This window comes from Larimichthys crocea, chromosome XVI, assembly GCF_000972845.2.
Source record: "Larimichthys crocea isolate SSNF chromosome XVI, L_crocea_2.0, whole genome shotgun sequence".
In the NCBI taxonomy this organism is placed as follows: Eukaryota; Metazoa; Chordata; class Actinopteri; family Sciaenidae; genus Larimichthys; species Larimichthys crocea.
In genome coordinates, this window is record NC_040026.1 from 13,479,993 (window position 1) to 13,503,852 (window position 23,860).

The 23,860-nt window shown below is 40.3% G+C and overlaps 1 protein-coding gene across 2 annotated transcripts in view; it reads right to left on the reverse strand.

Annotated features, from left to right (window-relative positions):
- Window positions 1–764: 764 nt before the first annotated feature.
- Window positions 765–23,860, reverse strand: part of lingo1a (leucine rich repeat and Ig domain containing 1a) — a 128,819-nt gene continuing 105,723 nt past the window's right edge. For both annotated transcript variants that reach the window (XM_019276648.1, XM_019276649.2), the window contains one exon: window positions 765–4,386. In XM_019276648.1, coding sequence (XP_019132193.1) covers window positions 2,527–4,374 — 1,848 coding nt within the window. In that variant the 5' untranslated portion in view covers window positions 4,375–4,386 and the 3' untranslated portion in view covers window positions 765–2,526. The remainder of the gene's footprint in view (window positions 4,387–23,860) is intronic.

Here is a 23,860-nt window from a genome sequence, read left to right on the forward strand (position 1 = left end):
TAGTTCTGAAACATAATGTGAAATTACATTGCAGTCTGCATCATCATTTAATGAGGTATTCAATCAAAGAAATCAAATGTTAAACTGCTAATTCGGTCACTGATACATAAGAAATACCCTTAAATGTATAGCTAGAATTTGGCTTTTACTTGGATAACAAAGCATTAAAGATGCTTTAATTTGCTTTTGCTCTTGAATCTATATTTAATGTAATCTGTAGCGCATCTGTATTTATGGAAAATAAATTGTCATGAGATTGACAGGACCAGCTCGCAGTGGCCCTTTAAGTGAAATTATTAATGATGTCATTATTGTGTCATTTGATTAAACCAACGTTATCATCATCGTAATTTTTGGCTTTAAAACAGTCAAGTGTTTACGAATCGAACCTTTCAAATCAAGATAGGACCATCGTGTGTTTAAAAAAGTCCATAGATTGTTTAATACAACATACCATATTCTGAACAATTCAACATCAACAAAATTTTGTTAATTAAAAAAAAAAAATCTGCATATTACCTTTATTGCACAGAACAATTTGAATGTATTTTCCATAGATTTCTTTTTTAGTACCTTTTTTTTTTGTAAAAAGTTGGCTTGGACTACATGGTCAATATAGTCCAGGGTTAAAAAAAAAAGGAGTAACAGAAACAAAAAACAGAATCCCGGGATCACTCAGGACCAAAAAAGGCTAGGTACAGTAGCCACACTTTGAACAAAGAGAGCATTCATAATCAGCAAGAGGGAGAACCATGAGCCATATCCAGTGTTTTTTTTTCCTTTATGCAAAACAGATTACACCAAAGCTGCTTCAGATTGCTCCATGGGTGAAACATCTGTGTCACTCCATCCATCTGCATATTCTGTCCATACTTCCAGCCCATTACTGTGTTGTTGTCTGTAATGTCATCCATCATAAATAACTTAGCCTTTATCCTCACACACGTTTGCAAAGCCCAGCTGTCCACAGTGTGTACTTGAAGAGGTAAGGCTGTAACCTCAGATTTTATATGCAGAGCCAACTGGGAGCATAATATGCACAGTTCTTTTTCCCCTGACAAACATTGCACATTTCTGGGGAATAGCAAACCTGTAAATGATCCTGGAAGGTAATATTTCCCATGGCTTTAATGGGGGGAGCATTGGCATAAATAAATTTTTGATTTCATAAAAACAACCAAGAAAAACCAACTATGAAAGAAATATTCTACAGCTTGAGGAGCACATTGTATCCAAAAACATGAGCACCACAACCTGTATTCCCCACAATATTGTTGAGCACAAATAATACCATTACATATTAGTTTTTGAAATGTAATTTTTAAAAAGTCAGGGATAAGCACTTATAATATCAACGTACCAATATCAACCATTTTTTTTTATCACAAATCTGTAGGCTGGATGCTGCATCTACTGTTAGTACAGAGCATCATACCCCCGGTATCTCACATTCTCTTCTGTATCATGCCCTCAATCCATGTGTGAGTAGTCTGGGTTACATCTGAAAATTAGAGATGAGTGACACTGATACTGATATCAGATACCAGACTCAAAAGGTTCTATTAGACCATTTCCCCAATGCTAAAATCCTCTACCAAGAGCCACATTAAACAACAGCATTTTCTAAATAGAGCTCTATTTATCTTTCTAAAAACGCAATTATTCTTATGTACTGTTTGAAAGATTTGTATGGTGCAGTACTGAGAATTGGTATCAGTAGGAAAGGTTGCACTGACGCATCACTGAATCTATGTCTTTTCAGATAACTTATTAGTTGTTTTGCAGTACCACCCACTACTTTCTAGGTTTCTAATATAGTAATATATAGTACATCACAATTTGTATTTCCCATAATAGAATTGTGTCATACCATGTAGTGTATTTCTGCTAATTGCTGGGGCATACTTTTTCAACAATTTTTATTCGATGATACACTTGAAGGATTACAGAACAATCACTGTTGGTAAGAAAAGAGACCATATGTAGCACAGAGCATTCACAAACGTAACACTGATGTATTGTAAAGATGACGTATTTGAAATGCATCAATGTTGTATAAATGTGCTCATCAACCCATATACATCTCATTCATGACTTGACATCTAGCCTTGGAAACAAAACAACAAAAACAAACACTAAATAAAAAAATACAGACAAAAAACAGCGATGGCCAAAATATGATCTGCCCTTTGCATTCTGGCTGTTTAAAATGTTTTTCTTTTCTGATATATTTTTCCCAGTATAAATCCACAGGAATATGAACTGCTTATGACAAATCCGACTTTCAGTGAATGCCCCCACGGGCCTTGTAGAAACCACCAATGCACTGTAGCACTGGGTGTGCTTTCATTCCCTCTCACTTGTGAAAGTCAGGAACTGCCCTCCTCTCTTGTACTTCAGTCAGGAAAAAAACAGAGCTCTATGTTAACAGACCAGGATCCACAGGTTTGAAAGAGAGGAAAGAAAATGTCTTCTTTTCCATTTGTCTTATTTTTGAGTTCAAACTGAATAAATTCCACAGCCCTGTTAAATCATTTTCATATTAAACTTGCGAGGAGCATCCACTGTGCTGCTGCTCATGCCAGCGTCCGATTTCCGTGGCACGTACTCAATCTCAATGTTGTGCTTAGTGTTGCCCTTACCTCTGCTCCAAAGGAAGAGCAGTACCAGGCAAAACAAGACGACACCGAGAAATGAGATGAAGCCCATTGTGGTCGCAATGATCAATGTCTTTATGTCAAAGGGGAAAGGAACATTGGCTCGTGTACCGTTAGCACCAGTTTCTGTAGGTTGGTTGGAGATGAAGGCAAAAGTCTTGTTGGGCTGGTGTGGCCAGTCAGGCGAGTAGCTATGGATGTGCAGGTGAGCAAGAGAGGTATCGTTTCCGCCTGCATTGCTAGCTATACACACATATGTACCATTGTCCTGAATCTGAGCATAGCGCACCTCAAGGGTACCGTCTGGCAACACGGAGAGCCGTCCAATTGTCTTGGTCGTGATAAACTTTTTCTGTGGGGATAGCCACATTATCACCGGAGCAGGATCTCCATCAGCTTGGCAAGCAAAATGAACAATGGCTCCCTCGTCAACAAATTTCTGCTGGGGTTTGCGATCCCTAATCCTAGATTTGCGACATGTGAAGTAGTTAGGCTGCAAAACATCTGGGAAGTCTTTGAATTCTTTGCCTTGGACAAACTCAGGGGAGGCACAGGTAGGCTGCTGCCTGTTGAAGTTAAGTCTCCAGCGTCGTCGGAAAACCCATAACAGTCGGCAATCACAGGCCAGGGGATTATCATACAAGGCAAGGGTTTCCAGGTTGCCAACTGAATGGAAAGCAGACTCCTCTAAAGTGCTAAGAGAGTTTCCAGACACGTTTAGGATCTTCAGGTAGTTTAGACCACGGAAAGAGTAGGGCTCAATCATTGCCAGTCTGCCACCTACCAGGTGAAATTCCTGCAGACGAAGAAGATCATGGAGCTTATTCCCCTCAATGGTATGGATAGGGTTATATGAAAGATTAAGAAAGCGCAAATAAACCAAGTGCCTCAGGGCTACATAAGGAATCGTGGTCAGGTTGGCATTTGCAATGGTCAGGGAGGTGAGATTTAATCCATACAAGCAATTTGGGGTCATCGTATCCAAATATGGCCAATTGGCTATTTCCAACACTTTTAGACGGTAGAGTCGTTTAAAGGAGTAATCCTTTATGACGTTGATATTGAGGAGGCGTAGCCTGAGGGTAATCAAACTGTGGAGGTGGGTAAAAGCCTCTGTTGGCACAGAGGACAAGTTGCACTTCTCAAGACTCAGGTGCTCAAGGCTACTTAGGCCATGAAAAGCCCGGTGGGAGATGAAAACCAGGTCGTTATCACCCACCTCCAAAGACCGGAGGTTATACAAATCCTGGAACATGTAGTCCAACAGGATGACAATCTTGTTCTCACTTATGTCCAACTGTGTGAGATTGCTCAGGCCTGTGAAGACACCGAGCTGGATCAGCTTAAGTTTGTTGCTACGCAACCCCAATGTCCGCAAGCCATAAAGGTTGTTGAAAGCTCCAGGTTCAATAGTGGAGATTGTGTTTTCACTGAGCTCCAGGTGTTCGAGGTTGGCAAAGTTGGCAAACTCATCTGGGTTGATGGTTCTAATGCGGTTCTTGCTGAGGTCCAGCAGTTTTGTTTCTGCAGGAATGCCTTCAGGAACTGTCATGAGCTTCTTGCGGTGGCACATCACAGAGCGCTCTTGAACATTGCACTCACAGCGGGATGGACAGCCTGTCGTAGAGCCAGACAGCACGGTGCCTAGCATCAGGATCAGAATGGGCTGCCAGCAAGCCACCAGGTAGCTGTGCCCAGTCGCTTCCCCGGCCGCCATCTTATTGGTTACCTAGGGAGACACAGACACAATGCATAACATTTAGTTACAACATGAAATAAATACGACTGTCACACTGATGACTATGACTACCTAAAATTTAAATTTCACAAAATTCCATCAGACGAGGGAAACAAGGCAAGGAAATCCAATGCAGATTTTAGAACGTTAAAATACAAATGCTGACAATAGGAGAAAATTCAGATGAAGTTGTATAGCATGGTTTTATATCACTGAGATATGGGCTGACATTCAAATATGCTGTTCTCTGCTAAATTCAGCAATTTCACATCATATTTGGTGGAACTTGGGGGCAGTGGAATTAATTGACACCTTTATAAACTTGTATTAAAACACTTTCCTTTGGCGACTGTGTCTTCGCTGCTAGATGGTTAGTTCACCAATGTAAGTGCTTAAAGGATGCCATTTCTAGTGTGACACAATTCCTAACAGAACTGTTCAGACGAGTATGAATACTGCTGCAATATTCATGACACAGACTAAAGATGATTAGAGGTGGGCGGTTACGAGGAATAAGGTATGTGCTTGCATAATTGAGAGTGCTGACAGCCTTGGATTCTGCATCGTTCACTTTTCTACACAGAGCTGCTTGGAGCTTGAAAAGGTATTTCAAATGCAAGCAGTTGTGAATGCACAGCATTATATCAGACATATTTGTGATATAGAAGAAGTACTGAGCCTAGTTCCAAATCTACATAAATCTTGCACTGTCTTCCCATTGTATCTGCTGTGAAATGCTGAACATCATTTTCACTGCACACCTTCAGCCGATCAATCAGTCAATGCTATCACCCTGATATAAAGTGAAGGGGCGCAGCTTCAAGTGGAATTAACAGCATTTTTCAGACGGTAATCCAATTTGTGCTGTGTCACAGACACGTAGGCTGAAACCATCTGTGGTTTGTACTGGTACCATAAAGTATTTTTTCAAACCCCACTTTTTTTTCTTCCTCCTTCCAGGCTGAATTAGTTGTGAGTTAAAAAAAAAAAAAGCAGTAGGTGGTTGGAGCAGAAGTAGCAGGAGGACACAATCAAAGACTGATGGTGGCAAGTGTGATGTATGTGCTGTGGCTGACACTTGGCTCATGCAATCTTTTACAATAAAATATGGACCATACACCACCAGGTAATTGGATACAGAGAGATAAATACAAGGTTTTAAAGCAAAAAAAAAAAAAACAGACTTAATTTTAATGTCATCTTGTGGCATGCCTCCAGCCTTTCCATTAACAATGCAATTAACAATTGATTTTATCAGTTATATGCAAAGAACCATGATGCTTTGATTTGCAGGCAATGAATCTGACATCAGTTGTATGAGACATTCAGCAGTGATCACATATTTTGCCAGTTGTATGCAGTTTCCTCTCTTCCTCTAAATTTGTTAATTGCTAACGGGTTTTCCTGATTCACAGAGGGGTTGTGGAGAAGGACAATGTAGACTTGTGCTTGAGCAGATTTTATGGACCATATTACATGTGACAGATTGAGATTGCAGAGAAAAGGAGAAAAATCTGATTTTATATTTGACAGTTAATTATGGAGTGACATGTTACTATCATTAGGTGACTGCTAATAACATTTTCCCCACTGAACCAATCAACAACTGGACAGCTGCCACATCAAAAAAAGGGGTTTGGGGTTTTTATTTACTTCACTCAATTTCATTTTATTCCCTCTGAGGTCAAAGTTCAGAATGGGCATTTGATGGTGTCAACTGTAATCAAGTGAAACCAAGTGACTTCAAAACAGACAGAGATGATGGTTTATCCAAGATCAGAGACCTGCACCAGAGCCTGCTTTTCTCCTTGCTGTCTCCAGCCATACTTCATATTTAATCATTCTTATTTCCAAACCCACATTGATCAAGTCAGGGCTGAGCACTGTGAGATGGAGTGGTGTGGAGCTTTGTATGTCAAGCTAAGACACCTAAGAAGGAGTGGCCTTATCACAAGCTCAATTCCATCTGTCACCCTCTATCATGTGGCTATCGCATATTGGATATCAGTCAATGAGATGCTATTATGTCCAACTCTATTACCACTGACACTGAAACCCAATCAGCAAAATGATCAAATCATAATCCCTTGTTGGTTAAGCTCCATGACTGCAACTTCAGCAGGTTATGGACCCCAGCCAGGCTTCTTAATGAGTCCACACACTCTTTTACACTGGGTCAAAATCCCCATAAAATGCACTTGATTACTCAATCATAATACATCTGATTATTTTCAAGATCCATTAGAAAGACACAATGTTACAAAAGCTTTTATAGTCATTTAGTCAAAATGTTTTTCCATGACAGAGCAGCTCTGGCATTTATTAAACATGGCTTCAGTGGCAAATCTATAAGGAAACAAGTAAAGACTGGAACACATTAAGACGAAGAATGCCATCCATGGGTAAACATTTGCAGCTCTGTTTTGTTAATGATCTGCCGTTATCATTCCCTCGCAGGCATGTAGTCTGAATGCGGGTCTTCATTCCAATCAGCACTCCAGTGAGCTCCCAGAGAATTAATTGAGGTGAAGTGAGAGGGACCGTGCTTCTCAAAGGAATGTGATCGAGGAGAAGTGAGACAACAGTGCTCAATAAATGAGGACCCACTGGTCCAAGACCAGTAATAACTACATCATTGAATGGTGAGGATAAGTGCCTTTATGACAGAATCCACTGGGATCCGGAAGATGTAACCTTGTATCAGGAAGTGGATGGTGCCATATGCCCGAATAACTACAGAGGTGGTATAAGTATAGCCATCTCATCAGTGCATGTGCAATCATAATTAGTAAGTAATCATAAGTAACATTTTTAGTGCCTTATGTCTCAAACAAAGAAATATTTACTACATGATTTGCTTCATTCAACCTTCCTGACTTGTGTTCTTTCAGAACATTTTTGTGGTTTGCGTCTGTGACACAGTAAATAATGAATTTTGAGCTCAGTCTAGTGATGATAATTGTTCTTTATCAGGAAAGAACTTTTCTTTTTCTTCTACAGTTTATTGCAGTCCTCTATCCACAGGCTAACAGTGCTATAACCCTGACAAAATATCAAGCCATAATTACTATATAATTATGGCTTGATATTTGATTTTCTCTTAGGATAGAGATATTTTTGTGGCTCCATGGTCAGTAGATTTAATGGAACAACACCATTGCCTTCTGTCCACATGTATCACTCCACCAAATCTTATTCCATGTGTCTGAATGAGGCTGTCTATTATCATTAAGATCTCCTCAATAAATACAAACATTAATGGGGTGGGGTATTGTTAAGACTCATCCATCCCCCAAAGCTTTAGTTTACCTGCCACTACACATCACTCCTGAGCCTTGTTAAATACCATGGTTAAATACCTGTAAGCTTCTGGGAAATCCCTGACATGATGCTGACGTTATCTGAAACACAAAGTGTTAAAAGCCTTTAAAGCCCGTTCCTCTGCAAACTGCTTTGTCAGCTGCAAGGCTAATCCTGAACGAGCAGATCCAGCTGCAGATTTTATTTACTGTAGTATTTGCATGATGAAACAATTTGCAGTAAGCAGATGTATCACCAATCTCCCCATGAAGTAGATCTAATAAATTCAGATGGGGTTTGACAGTTTTTTTTTTTCAGCATAATTTTTCATAATTTGAAAATTAATCTGCTTAATTGTGCGTCCTGATAAATAAAAAACATTGTACCCAGCTGCTGAGATTATAAATTAAACTGCTTCATAAGATGCTTATCGATTCAATTCTTGCAGTAAGTAGCAGCTTGGAGTTATAATACAGAGCGTGTTTATTGACAGCCACATTTTTGGCTAAATCCATCTTAACCAGGAGTGTCTGACCTTTAGCTCCCCAAGTAAGATCACTTTCACGCTGCTATAATGTCTCCTAGCTGAATTTTCAAGAGTCCATGTCATTGAGAAGCTAAGCTGCCGGTGGGATAGCTCGCTGGAGCTGGGCCTGTGAAATGGCAGGGCTTAAATGTAAGCCGACGCCCGACAGATGGACAGCAAAGCCCTAATCCAGGCGAAGAAGCCGGTTGGTGCAACAAGGTGCAGAATTCCTACAGTGGCCAGCTGTTGTCCTGACTAAACTCTACTATGAAACCTGTCTACATGTCCCTCCTGAACTTCACCTCCAAAAGGGGTCACCTACTCTTTCTGTGCCAGTTCTCTGCCTAGAAATACTGTTCATAAGAGGAAAAATCATATTCAGAGTGGAAAGCATCCACAGTAGTTAGTTTAGAGGTTAATAATATTCAATCTACCCTCATTCATATGAAAAAAGGACGGACAAAATAATAGGAACACATATGGCTATGCATGTTTTGTTTTTTTTGTCTCTCTGCTGTACTCAGGTCTGTCTTTGGAAAGCATGATTTCATAAAGATTATAATAATAAACAGTTAATGATGGTATGCAATTCAACCACCATATATGTCACCCAAAATTACCAAAATTGAATTAACTCTCTTTAAAAAAAAAAAGGTTAAACAAGGGTAAAGTTGCAAATATAAAACTTATTTTAAAGAAAGGAGAAATATTAATCGGTGGTGTGACTATATATATATATTATATATATATATATTTTTTTTTTTTTTTTTTTACACATGTGTGTGGGTGTTGTGTGTGAGGGAGTTTGTCTTCATGTGATGTTCTATCGTTATTAAGCTCATTAGCCTCATCTCCCCAGCTCCGTTCAGAGAATCACCATTCATTTCTGGTTCTTAAAGACGTGTTTTCAAAGTGGAACGGCCTTTAGAATGTCAGACTTTTATTAAGAGAATCCAGGATTTTCAGAAGGACTGAGATCAGCCCGCACTAATGAGAACCCACACTCCTTTCACAGCATCCAAGAAATAAAAAAGAAGCCTGCCAATAGTTGCTTAAAAAAATCACATATCATTTCGATGAAAGCCAGAATAGATTGACACACATGTTCAACGAATTCATTGGTGAATGATGTGTGTGGTTGTGACAAATAATACAAGTTATATATATCTTAACACCATCTGACCACATTACCATTTTTCAAAAAGCTTTTGAAAACTATGTGATGCAGCCAATATCAAGATGTCCATATTATTTTTTCCTTTGTTTTTATAATGTCATCCTGTTCATACAAGCATTATAATATATCACCCAAACTAAGCACAGTGTAGCCTCCAAAAACTCCCAGCATTTTGGATATGAGAGCTACACAGGTGCACAAAAAAAGACATACTGTATCTGTGCAGTACTGAGTGGGTGAATCTGATGTATGCATCATAGCGGCTGCAGTGGGGAGCAGGAAGTAACTACTGTAAGCAGAACAGCTAGATTGTGAAAGATTGAGCTCCCCCAGAGAGAGCTGCTGGAATGGCCATTTCCTTTTTTTTTTCTCCTCCCCAAGGCTAAGAGAAAATGTTCCACAGGCGGGAGAGCTGCTGCACACACACACACACACACACACACACACACACACACACACACACACACACACACACCACACACACACACTGTTCTAAAATGTCTGTTTGTCTGTGTATTGCTTTGTTCCCTCCCTCCCCCTGCCCCCACCTCACTCTGAGGCCCGATCTTTCTTTTGGGACAACTTGCTGACAGAGCCTTGAAGACTTGAGGCAACTGTGTCACAGGGGGCACACAGTAACACATGGACTCTTCTCCGAACACTGCAGGAGATGCCAGCCTTTAGTGCTTCGGAGCAAAGCTCGCTCGCTCCACCCGGCACAACTGAAAACACTGCAGCCGTGGCAATAAATGCAGAAACAATATGAGACAAAGGTCACAGTGCTTAGACTTGTGAGTTCTAAACTAGATACTGATCTTGGATGAATGTTTTAGCGTGTGGGCTGAACCTGGCTTGTTCTAGTTTGTGTAGTTTGCAAGACTGAAAGACCAGCACTAACAAGGCCCCATGAGGTGCTTTAAGAACATCTGTTTCAAGCAATGGGCCAGAGAGGATATGTTTGGTTTGTTTTTTTAACTCAGAAGATATTATTTTGTTAGATTTCACATCACAAGCTTTGTTTGTCACCAACTGCTGTGAAATGGCTATAAAAGGTTAAAAGGGCGTAAAGGTCACAGATGCCTGAAGACTGCTGCAATGCATATTTCATTAATCGATTAGTCATTCACGGAACGCAGTCAACACATTTGATAAATGATCAATAAAACGACTGTCAAGCAAAAAACCTCCAACATGACCTTTCTCTAGATTCTGACATGTAAACATAGTTGCTCTGTGTATCATTAAGAGTAATATCTCTGGACTGTTGATCAGTTAATTGAAAACATACTTAAGTGTGCCTAATTATGCAGATATTTACAACAAACACACATTAACACTCTCAGTTACTTACAGCTCTGTAGCATACACAAGCTTATTAAAGGTTATTTCAAATGAATTGTTCACGGTACTTAAGTTTCGCTTCAGATCTTCAGCACACAAAATAGTCCCTGAGGCGGTATTAAAACTTCAATGGAAAATACTCATTCTTCAAAGTTGCTTTGCTCACACTTAAAGAAAAGCCTGATGTGATTGTTTGCACTACGTCATGGAAAGTGCCCATGTAACAATTAGGATAGCTTCTAGTTAAGATACACATTTGTCTTTTGTGAACGAGTGTAAGGAACCCTTTTCCTTCTCCAGCGTAATCTACCCACCAGCTTCTGTTTAGGGAGGAACACTGAGGTCTGGCCATTATTATTGTAATGAATTCACAGGCTATTGTTGAAAAAAGCAAAGGAGCTTAGGAAAATAACACATTCCCCCATTGCTGCTTTGATGAGCGACCATGAAAATATTCACTTAATTAATCATCCATCTTTTTCACCTACATGAGACGTCTACTTGATTTTCTTTTTTTTTTTTTTGCACATTAAATCCAGTTTTTATTAAAAGGCAACTGCAAATGAATCAAAACAAACTTCATTATACGATGAGATCCAGTAGCCACCTGAAAATTCACTTGTGTGACTGTGAAAGGAAAGTGTAATTACTTCCTGTGTTTTTATGTAAGGCAGTCTATTGAGCCTGAAGGACATATAAATATATAAATCAAGCTTCATTCATGCAGTAATTACAGACAGAGAATAAAAACATGATAAAATTATAAAATAAAAAATACAAGTTAAAAGCCAGACCCACTCAAGACCACGAACAGACGATGTGCGATGATCTAAGGAGTCTGGGGGTGAGAAGTTCAGAGATATATTTAGGGGCGAAACTGTGAGGGAGATTTATAGACAATTAGAAAGATTTTGAAATTGATCCTGAAGTGAACGGAAGGCTGGTGTAGGGATGTCAGAAAAGGGGTTGATGTGGTCTTGTTCCTGGTGCAGGGAGGAACCCGAACATATTACTCTTCTCACACAATTTGTGAGGGAATACATTTTTTCCTTAGATGAAGTGAGTGTGTTTGACAGATGACCTGTGTGTGTGTGTGTGTGTGTGTGTGTGTGTGTGTGTGTGTGTGTGTGTGTGTGTGTGTGGTGTTTCTATTTGGGTGAGCTCTTCTGCTGACTTATGGAACAACCACTATAACAGCTCATTCAGGATGTGGCTTTAATAGCTGCGACTCCACCACAAGCTAAACTGGTTCCTCTATTAAGGAAGTCAACATGGAAACGTGCCTTCATTTTATAATGAATAATTAAGGTTGTATCTTATTGGCTTGAAGGAAGTGTGATGGGCACAGTGTGGAGTGGCTCAGGGCCATATTGACTTTAATTGTGACTGGCATCTACAGGCTTTCCTCCCAGCGTGGTGAAGAAAATGTCCCCTTTGCTTAGCTGGCCCTGCAGCTCACTGTGAGGCCTTTAAAGGGAAATGAGCTGTAATTAGCTGATAGAGAGGTGACCCCGATGCAGAAAATACCACGCTAATGCACTGGGATCAGACTCTGGAGGATACTGTTGTTGCCTTCAAGTCGCAGAGAAAAGCATAGATTAGACAAACACTGGCAAAGGGGAGCTCCAGCAATGCAGGCTTTGTTTTCAATATTCAGTATTGTATGTCAGTATCTATGGAGTGCAAGATCTGAGCATGGAATGTGACAGCTTTATTTTTCTGTATAATGTCAGGATGAATACAAATGTTTGCCATAATTCTTTATTGAAACCTTATCGTGTTTGTATTATGCGTTCATGTCAAATAATAAAAATTGCATAATGATATTTCAGCCTATATTTAAACTCACAAATACCATAATCTGTGTCCAGTATCAGTCGTGCTTCACTCTGCATCTTGAATTATTTAATGATCTATCTGATAACTCCATTGGCCTCTGGTGTATAATGAGCTTATTTAAATTTATTGGCTTCATTTCCTGTAGTGATGTAAGTGAATTTATGTGGAATTATTTAATTGCATGGTCCAGATGAGTGTAGGTAGTTTAGAAAAATGCTCTTTGATATTTGATTAATTACTGTTAAAAAAGAAAAAGACAGACCTTTAATTTTAAAATAATTTCAATAACTACCAAAACATTTAGTGTCTTGATATGAGGGCACGGCTGGTGTTACTGGCTGATTTAAGTTCATTACAGATCGGTTTTGTTAAAGATGTCAGGATCAGAAAGATAGGTTGGAGGTAATTTACATAGTTTGTCCACCAGAGAGCACTGACAAGATTTTCGACTAAAAAATCCATGTGATATATGTTCATATATCAGATGGATATGATATGTGCTGATATTTGTTCATGTAATAAGAAAAAAAAAGAGATATTCTTAAATATGATTATCAGCCTCAGAAATCGGATATCGGTCTCACTTTTCTTTGTTTGTTAATATAGCTGCTAATCTTTGTGACGATGTTGAACACACGATTCTTTTGTACATTTCCTTTTATGATTAAAAGCGTAAATATCCAACATCACTTTAAGGAGCAAGGTTGTCTAATAACACAGCCCTGAACTGCAAGAGCCATTCCTCTTCAGACCAGTATTTTGTGGCATTGAACAGATTAAAGCAATTATCACAGTGTGTGTTTCCCAAGGCCTCCCTTCCACCTCTATCTGTACCTTTTAATAACTCACCACTTTTCACAATGAGTCAAAGAGAGTATAAGCAATACAAGAACTTCCTATAGCCTCAACCTAAGCTCATTTTTCTTGTTTTTATAATGGCATAGTTCTTTCAAATACTTGTTTTTGTAGGACACCCACAAAGGTGAACATAATTCAGAAGCAGAGAGGACAGTGTTTCATGGATTTCAAATGAGTGCCAGAGTAACCACATCTTCAGCAGGAAACAATTTCATCTCGAAATGATACATTCAAATCCAAAAAAAAAAAAAGGTCTATAGTTTGTTTTTTCTCCACACACAGTTCTTGATTCATGGCTCCCAAATGTACAGACTCATGTATAAAACTGCCGGAGCAAAGTCACCTCAGTTTACCCATTTAGGATTTATCTCCTTCAATGGCATGGGCTCAGACAGAAACACTGTCTCATAAGTGCTTTATCAAAAACCAGAGGTGCATTATGAGAAGTGCACACGAGCTAGCCAAAGCTCTGAGGCAGATTGTGTTTCTGCACCATAACAAAACACAATGTGTGTTTTTCCTCCTCTCCGCTGCAATGTGAGAAAAGTCAAATCACCAAGATAACCTTCCAAGCAATTAGTCACAGGTCTGCAGTGTATCAATGAGGTCTTCTCGTTCACCCACTTTTTATACTGGTTCTTTTTAATGACCGTTGACCCAGACATCCATCTGCTGACTTTCAGCACTACAATATAACGAGAGTGTGCCCAGAACAACAAGGCATCTGAAATTCATACACTTTCAAACAGTGACTCAGGAGACCCACTCCAGCTAACATGAATCACCCAATTGTATATGCAAACCAAATGGTGCCTGTTGAGGCGTGCAAGCTGATTGTAAATGAATTGTCCAAAGGCTACGGTTGGCTAGGTCATCGATTCAAATGGCTTTCTGCTGATAAAATATTCTGGACAATTGACATGTACCAGCAGTGAAAATAATTGATAGTATACAGGTTATACTGTGATTTGTGACATGCTGTAGCTCATATATATGAATCTGAAACGCTCACACACAAAACATAAATCAATCAAAGCCAGAAAAAAATATTCCAGGAAACCTTGAGGGACTGAGATGTTTACCCCTACTGTGTATTTCCAATACACCACAGCTCATCAGTAAATCCCTTCATTCCCACTTTCAGCATCCAATATTTATATGTTTCTCTTTTTTTCTAAGTATCATTTCACCAAAACAACCTCATGTCAGTGCTTTCTTTCTTCCCTCTCCACAGTCTGAGTGGAGCAGGCCTTCATCGACCTCACCGTGGCCCCACTGCAGAGATAGGGGGAGCGTAATCCACGTCCTCTGAGAGATCACCCAGAAAGATGAAGTCTTAATTAGCCAGATAAAACCCCACATAATAACGCTATTGATACAGACTGGGAAATGAGGACTAAGCAAAACAAAGGACTACTGTATAAGATGGCCGAGATGGGTTTGGGAGACAGATAGCAAAGTCGCTGCAGTGGATGGAAAAAAAAAAGGGCCAGTTCACTCTCACTCTCACAACTCCAGCTGGGGAGCATTGTCTCATCTCTCTGAGCCATCCACCTGCTCCAAATTCTCTCATAAGAAGCTTAGAGAAAAATGCTGACCTTCATATAATCAAAGATTATGTGGAGGAAAACAACAACAGTTTTTTGGACTACTTAAGCAATAGCACTCAAGGGAGGCTCGAGCAATTAAAGGCAAAATTACTTGTCTAAGCTGTCCTTGCATCCTCCCATTGCCTATCTTTGGTTCCCCATAGTATTAGAGGAGGTCATGAAGATAGTAAAAAGAGGAGAATCACATCTCACTAGCACTGCTAATCCTAGGGGTACAAGAGGGAGGAGAATCTCCCTTTTAAGAAAGATAATCTAGGTATTTCACATCCTACACATGGATCAATGACAAAGTGACCCTGTATAGTAATACCAGATGGCTTTAGGGTTGGCAAAGACATTGCAAATCCCTTGTGAACACATGCACCCCTCAGAAAAGTTGCATGAGAACTTTATTCTTTAGGTAATACAACTGAAATACATTTTAAATGGTACATTTATGCGTGGATTACCATCTCTAAAAAAACTCATTCGATTCTGAGAGTGCAACTCATATGAAAGCCCATCCGACCTCAGTCTGCAGAACGCAGAAGTGAGCTCCGTTCTGCCACTCGCGCCTTAATTAATGAGAATGACTGTCTTCTTCCTTTGGAAAGAGCAGTGCCTTTGTTGAAGCATACTGACAAGCAGATGATATGCTTTGCTGATGCACGTTTTAGGATTTCATCTCTGTAGTCTTGCCATAATAGCCTTGTTGTGATGTAACTAGTATGACATATACACAGGAGCTGTAAGCGAACAGTCCTGAAGCACTGCTAAAGGTTCTGGGTAAAACAAAAGAGACTTCATTTGTGCACTCTGGTTGAGTAAAAGCACCCTTCTTGAGAGACAGCTGAGGAATGAACCATCCCACCTGAGAGCTACCTCATGAAATAAAACAGAAAGTTTGTGCTCTGGGCCAATAAACTGTTATTTTCAACAGAAAACCAATCAGCAACAATCTTGATAACTAATTTATTGTTGCAGTCAAGCCAAAATGCCAAACTCTGAATTCAGCTTCTCCAATTTTCACATGAACACTGTAAAATGTTCAAATGTTGTCTGATGACAACACCACTGGCTGTGGTAAACAGTGCTTTCACTATTTTTTGATGTTTTATACCAGAAGGTATTAAATCTTAAGATGTTCATTAATAATTAATGAAAATAAATGTTGGTTTGAGTACTGTTTTTTTAAATGAACCTCTAAAATACGATCATAACTCTACATCATATGACATCCAACAGTGACAGCACAATGCACACGCTTGTCTGTCATCTGAGGCTGACAGAGCAGCCCTGGTGATTGGAAGAAACACTCCATATTTTTCTGTGTTTTTACTCATTATTGCCAACATGGCAGGAGTGAGCAGAAGTAAATTCAAAAGAGCTGAATTATTTATTTGACATTTGCATATCCACCACAGGTTCGGTACCAGAGGTGAGAGTAGATTATGTAAAGGAGGGAGATTACTTCACATCATGAGTAATATTTTAAAGCATAGTGAGAGCTGTACAGTTCACTACGTGACTCACAGGAAACACCTTTTTTTTTTTTTTTCTTGCTAGAAATTGTCTCATAGTAACTTTTGCTCACCTTGTGGTCCCTTGCTGGATCAGTTATGAGATGGTAAGGGTTAAATTGAGCGGACCATTCTCTCGCCCCACATCAGCTGTGTCCTGTCCGTCTCTCTCTCTCCCCTCTGCTGATTCCCACTGGTTCCCGTACTACTTTGCACTTCTGTGGCAGCACATCACTCGCCAGCATCCAACAAGGTCAAATGCCATTTCATTTTCTCGCCTTTGATCGCCGCCTGGCTCTTTCATCAGTCTCACCCTCCCCACACGCCCATGCCACCACTACCATTTCACCGGTTCAACTGCCCTCACTCACCCCATACATTTAGAGAATGGGACCGGCAGTAGCCAAAGTTAAAATACAATACATCGGCAATCGATCAAGTTCAACTTGTCAAACTCATAAAGCCAGAGCTATGCTTTACTTTTAGACAGAATGGCAAAAATAATCCAAGTAGACCACAAAGTGCGTTTAGTTGTGGCATATATAAATCTAAAAGCATTCTCCTGGTAATTCTGCTTCTCCTGTCCTTGAATGAAGCTCTCTGCATTCTGTTCTCCTGAATGAAAGCTGGAACACACTGACTAAATGAGAATCTCCATCTCGCCTCTCTGTTTAATCAACCCTCACACACACTGCAAGAGAGCATAAAACAAAGCGTCACGAAGTTCCATAAAACGAGCGACATATTTCAAACGACATCTGCAAAGTCACAGGGTTTAAGATGCTGGTCATGTTATCTCAACATCGCTGGTTTGAGTCTGGCTGGGAACTTTTGTTATATGCCATCCCTCCTCCCTGTCCCCTAATGTCCTCGTACCTGCCTGACTTTCATCTCATAAAGAAAAAAAAATCACCCTCAAAATACTGAAAAACTGTTTGAAAATGTTTTCAGTCCAGCTTATTATGCTTCCCCACTCCTAGTTAAAGGATGTTAAAATAAACATTTTAACATGACTTCCTAATAATAGTAATAATCATTGAAAAACATGACCTGGTCATGTACTTTAGCAAATAATTCATAAAAAAAAAAAATGTGTTCAATCATGTGAAATGATGAGTTTTGATGATGAATGTTTTAGCCATTTATTTTATATTGTATTGACTCACTGTGTGAGTCTGAAGAGCTGCTTGATTTTGCTTTTTATTGCTTATTTTCATAAAAATGATATTTTGGTCAAAATAAATCAGCAATTTTGACACATTACTTTGGCTGCGAAAAGGTGTGGTGGGAATTTGTCATTATTTGTGAAAACACTGTTGAGCAAATGATGTTTGGAAAAGGAAAACAGTCAGTAATTAAAATAATTATTACCTGCAGCCTTGATTTCACGTTTGCAGTGTTTATACATTTCGATTGTTTCAGTGAGCATGTGACTATGTGGTTTGTCTCACTGAAAAGCAGGCAGGATATAGTGTCTACATGGCAGCATATATCAGACAATAGGCATATCTCAGCTGGCAAAACCAGGTATTTCATTTCCAAGCTATACACGTATCCCTGAATATAAATAGAATCCGGCAGTTGCATTCAAAAGTTGATTAAAACATGATTATTAATGTGGATGTGAACACATTGGGAGTGGCAGCATTAGTTCCAGTATTTCTGAGATGCTCCTTCTCATGTCGACTGTTGGTGGGATTATTTCTCCCTTCTCCATGTCTGGCAAACGAGCATCTCTTCATGCCACCCAGCCGGGTCGATAACCTGAAATCTTACCTCTTGTTTCCTCCCTGCACTTTTCACTCTCTTCCATCGACAATATTAGCAGTTCTTTGTTACAGTGTTCTGTCATTTCATTCTCTCTGCGATGACAGAGAGCGGGTGACAGAAAGACAGAGCGAGCGAGAGAGAAAGAGAGACAGACAGACAGACAGAGAGAGAGCTTTTAAGGAAGTTAAACAGAGAGAGCACCAAAGAGATGGAGAAAGCCTGCTTTAGGGAACTAAAAGCCTCTGCCCCTTTTATAGCTCAAAGCAAAGGCCCCTGTTGTTTTAAATCATATGGTGAATGGGAACTGACTGTCCATGTGCAAAAAGCAACTTAACGTATCTAACGAACGGAGGGGATAATGGCCTTAAAGCACATTAATGTATTTGAATTATCAGAGAACGCTTTAATCCAACTATCACAGAGGGTAGCCTTTCTATACTGTGGCAGCATTTGAACAGGGGTGTCTGTGTTCCTAATGAATTCTAATGGGATTACTGACTGTTAATGACACTGCCATGAAATAGCAACAGCAACAAAACAAGTCCGGAGACATGTTCAGACCTTATTCAGAGATAATTAGCTGATTGCAGGGGGGCAGGCAATATGCTGCTGTGCATATCGGTTAGCTTAAGCCAGAGCATGTATATTTCAGAAATACTACTACCCTATGTTTTAAACCGCTGTGTCTTTTGCTTTTGAAATCAGACCTGCACCAGACCTGGAGCAAATGACAACTTCACTTCTAAGTAGATCCTCAGTCAGCCTACTAGACAAAGCAGAGAGAGTGGAGAGTGCTAGCAGTGTACCTAAACACCGAACTCAGTGAACTCTGGATCTCAACAGGGTGGTTTAATAGCTATTACATGAGCGAGGTGGGGCACAAACACAAATCTTGTTCCCACTTATGGGAAATCATATCACATGCTCCATTCAAGTGTGGCTGTACTGTATAAGTGGAGCTGCCTATTGTCCCACAACTGGGTTTCCAGTCTCCAATGAATAGCACTATCTGAATAGATGCCTTAAGTAGAACAGATGCAACATATTGTAATTTTGATGCACAATGCTAATCATCACCGCTGCAAAACAGTTTTTCAGACTCTAGCTATAAATGCATGTGCCAATGTCAAATGGGACAATGACAGTCATTGTGTGCAGATAGAAAGGAAGGGGAGGCATTGTAAATAACAATGGTTTGGAATTCATACCCCAAAAACATCACATTTGCTGGTTTCATGCTATTTTCGAATCCAGATTATATAAAGTAGTCACTGCATACTGTCTAAATAAATCACAGTACACACTATATGTTTATGCCTACCAGAGGGAAACAAGTGAAATGAAAAGACCAATGTGCAGGATTTTGTGAGATCTGGTGAAGTTGCAGGTTGCAAACTCCCCTTGCCCTCCTATTCCAAGGATGAGAGAGAGACTGGAGCGGCCGCAAAACATTCAAAAAATATTCAAACACCCAATCTAGAGCCAGTGTTTGGTTTGTCTGTTTTGGGCTACTGTAAAATCATGGAGGTCAAACATGGAATGGAAGAAGACACGTGTCATCCGTAGATATGAAAGGCTCATTCCAAGGTAACACAAACGATTATACACTAATGGATGTATATTATAGGCCATTTCTGTGACATTCTGTAACTAGAACCTAAAATGTGACACACTGGTTCTTTAAATTGTGCTTTTTGTTTCAGCTTTAGTCTTTAGTCCCAACCCCCCAGACTGAGACGATCAACTGCCTCAGCTAATGTAATTTACAATTTACACAATTATCTAAAAGATGGGTGTCTAAATTCTACATCCGCCTAGCAACAGAGGCACCATCATAATTAATCCTACGCAGTGAATACAAATGTCCTATCCAGAGGGCTGATGAGGAGCCTTGGCAGGGACAATCATGCCTCCCCAACCATTGACCCAGGGCTTGTCCACCATCAATATTTTTTTAATAATGCATCCTCCTAAAAACTCCAGGAGGTTATTTCAACCCTGGCAATGATCAGGAGTCTGCACCTATTTGAATGGAATTGATTTAGAAGATGATAATATTATTGTTATTATTTATTATATTGTAATGTATGAATTCAAAGGAACATCAAAATGTTGGCAATGGTCAACCATTATTAGAATAAAATCTATACGGCTGCTGTATTTACATAGACTGCAAAGGGTCATGGCTTGTGGAGATCTCTACTCTCAGCATACTGGAGCCAAGAATCCATTTGTGCTGGCTGTTGAAAACATGTGCTAATCCATCTTTTCTTTGTGGACACCTTGATTTTAGCATAAAAGGAAAAGTCGCTCTCTCTGAAGGCACCTTTCACGGAAATGCTCTAAAGACATTTTCCACAACACTGCAGAGCAGATCAGAATTAACTGCACATGTTTGAGCCTCTCTGTCAAGAATCCTTTCAAGGTGAATGGACCCTACAGGCTAATGTGAATGCTTGGCATTTAGACATGCCTGTGACATGCCTCTAAAGGCTCGACTCTGTGGCGACATTTCACTTAGAGCATTACATCAAATACTAATATAGCAGTCAGAATCATAATTAGCCATTTCAGATTCTTTTTTTTTTTCTTTTGCTATTTTTTATTAGAAAGAGCCACAGAAGGACTTGGAACATTTCTGTAACATTTCATTTCATCACATGGCTTTGACCATAGGGAAACATTATTTGCAGTTGTGTGGCTGGTATCATTGACATGATGAACACAAGTGTCACCAAATTTGTGTAAATTCTGGGTTCCGTGCATACAGTAATTATGTTAATGCATCCAACATCACGAGATTAAGGGGCAATGCAATTCAATTCAACACATTTGATATCAGAAATGACACACTGAAAGCCTCTGATGAAGGTAAAGTGGAGTTCAACACATGGGTTGCAGGATAAATGAATACATTCATTCGACAAAGGTTTGTCAGAACAGCATGTCTGGGTTGGAGCTTTTTAGTTTTTGGTCACCCAGTGGCCTGCAAAACCATGAAGTAATGTATAGTGAGAGTGAAAGAGAAAGACTTCTAACATGAACACTGACGCAAAGAACAAAATCACATTTTGCTGGACACTAGCTGCTACATTATGAGACAAAAATCATGTGGTGTTTCATGAATTACGCTCAGTTTGAGAAATATATATTTGTTCATGCTCTCTGGGACATGTTCACAATAGGTGAAAATTCAAAAGGCATCACACTGCTGAGCCTTTGGAAAGGAAGACCAAAAAGATAAAAAAATGTTGATGACTTAGACAGCACTTGCAGCTGCTCTTCTCTTCCCTTCCTCCCTATCTAGTTCAAAATACATCCACCAAGGACAGCAGCGACTTGTGAACAAGGACCTGCCTCCCCCTCTCATCAAACAGCTACTATGATCCCACCGCAGGCCTTTTATAAACATGCCATCCAGCCTCGGGCATCGGTGTATCAAGGCAAGTGGCATCTAGCAGAATAGCAGGCGGGTTGTATATAAAAAACAACATAATTGCCGTCCCGGGTGAAAACTCTCAGCACTGTGTCATCATTGCATTATAGGCTGCATGGCCTCACAACTGGGAGCTAATAAACACCTTGTCAATGCAGTAGGTGTCAGCTTTACACCCAGGATGAGCGTCTCCAAAGAGACATGCTAACGCGTCACAACCCAGCGTTGGCCTGCTCACCGTCTCTATTGGTCATTTAGTGCGTTGTGAGAAGGCAAGCCTTGTGATCAGTCACCGCGGTCCAAACCGTCACCACCCACTCTGTCTCGACTGCTCCTCTGCTCCACGGTCTGCCGACAGATCTATGGTGAAGCTGATTTCTTTCACAAACGAGCAGAATGCTGCACACACACACACACACACACACACACACACACACACACACACACTCTCTCTCTCTCTCTCTTATTCTGGTTTGCTGTTCCATTCTTTCTACATGTGATTCAATTACAAACGTGCCAAAATGCAACCATACTTCATGGAAATATAAGACTGTTATGAGGAGCGTGATTTTCCTGTGACATCTGATACTCTGTATTATATCGGCCTCTATGTAGAGGTTTGGCTTATTGCAAACATTGATCAACGTGTTGTAATTCAATATAGTATGTCTACAGCAGTATAATGTTGGAGGGGAAGGGGAAAGGGAGGGAGCACAGGGTCTTTGTTACATGTGCCCTATAACCCATCGCAGGGCAGAGAGGTGAATCCTATTGACGATTCGCAGATAGCCAAGGTCAGCGGCCACACATTTGTTTAATGAAGGCGGCTGGACAAAGCGGATCACACACTTCGGCAGCCTTTTAGCTGTTGCAAGGCAACAGTCCTGATTGAGTCAGCTGCTTTAGAAATCCACAGAAAAAGGTGACAGATGCAGGGTTTTAAGCCTGGAAGTGAAGTGAGACGAACCTATAGGAACAAAGTGATGCTGTGGGGGGATTAAAGAGGAGCATTTGGTGTGATAAGGTCAGTGTGGAGTGCCACTGACATGCTTAGAGAGCAGACAACAGGTAAAATAGATTTTTTTAAATGAGGAGAGCACATGACATTCTGAGGGGAAAAACAAAGCACTCAGAATTCAGGCTATGAAACACCTCCTGTGCCACACCCTTTGCCAGTGCATCTGTGTGATATCTCACAGTGTATCAGCTATCTATCATGTTGGATTGTGAGCCCTGATAAAGCCTGAGAGGCTGCTGCTGCCTGCTCGAGCTACGGGGAGGCTGCTCCTGTTCTATCTGGCACTCCGCTCCCTCCGGCTATTTATAACCAATAGAGCTACAGCACTTTATGAATGTCCGCAGGCACAGCATCACACAGTCTTCTGATACTCTGCTGCAACTGTTCTTTTGGTGTGTCATTATAGCAGGAAGTGCTGGACAATAAAGGAAGTGTGAGATGAGGAGAGGAGGGGGATTTTTTTTTCTTTCTTTTTTTTTCAGGGGCCACTGTCATATATTCTCTGCAAACGCTGCCTGGAATAACAAACAACAGAGGGTGTGTGGCACCACACACACACACACACACACACACACGAACACAGAGACACAAGTTTCATCCTGTGCCCTGTGTAGTTGCAGTATATAGGTTATATATAGATTCCAGGGCTGATCCCAGGACTGCTGTTTTGTTGGAATAATCCCAAAGTCTCTCCTGAGATCGATGAAATGCAGCAGCTGCTTTTGCTTTCTGTCCATTTAACAGATAGCCATCTTTGCAGATGAATAAAATGGCATATTGGGGGAGGATCACGACTACCTAACACTGCCCCACGACGAGGTCTGTGGTCTCAGCAGAGCCTGTGCCTGGACAAATCAAGGCTAGATCAAGATAACATTTTACACCCCCCCCCCTTACCCCTATTCTCCATACACACATGCAGACACACATCCACACACACATTCTCTGGGCAATTACATTTGATTAATGACTTCATCCTCTCAGACAAACACACACACACACACACACACACACACACACACAGATTGGCAGAAAAGCGGCTTCGCATTGTGCGCGGATTCCAAATCTCGAAATGAATTTCCAATCTGAGT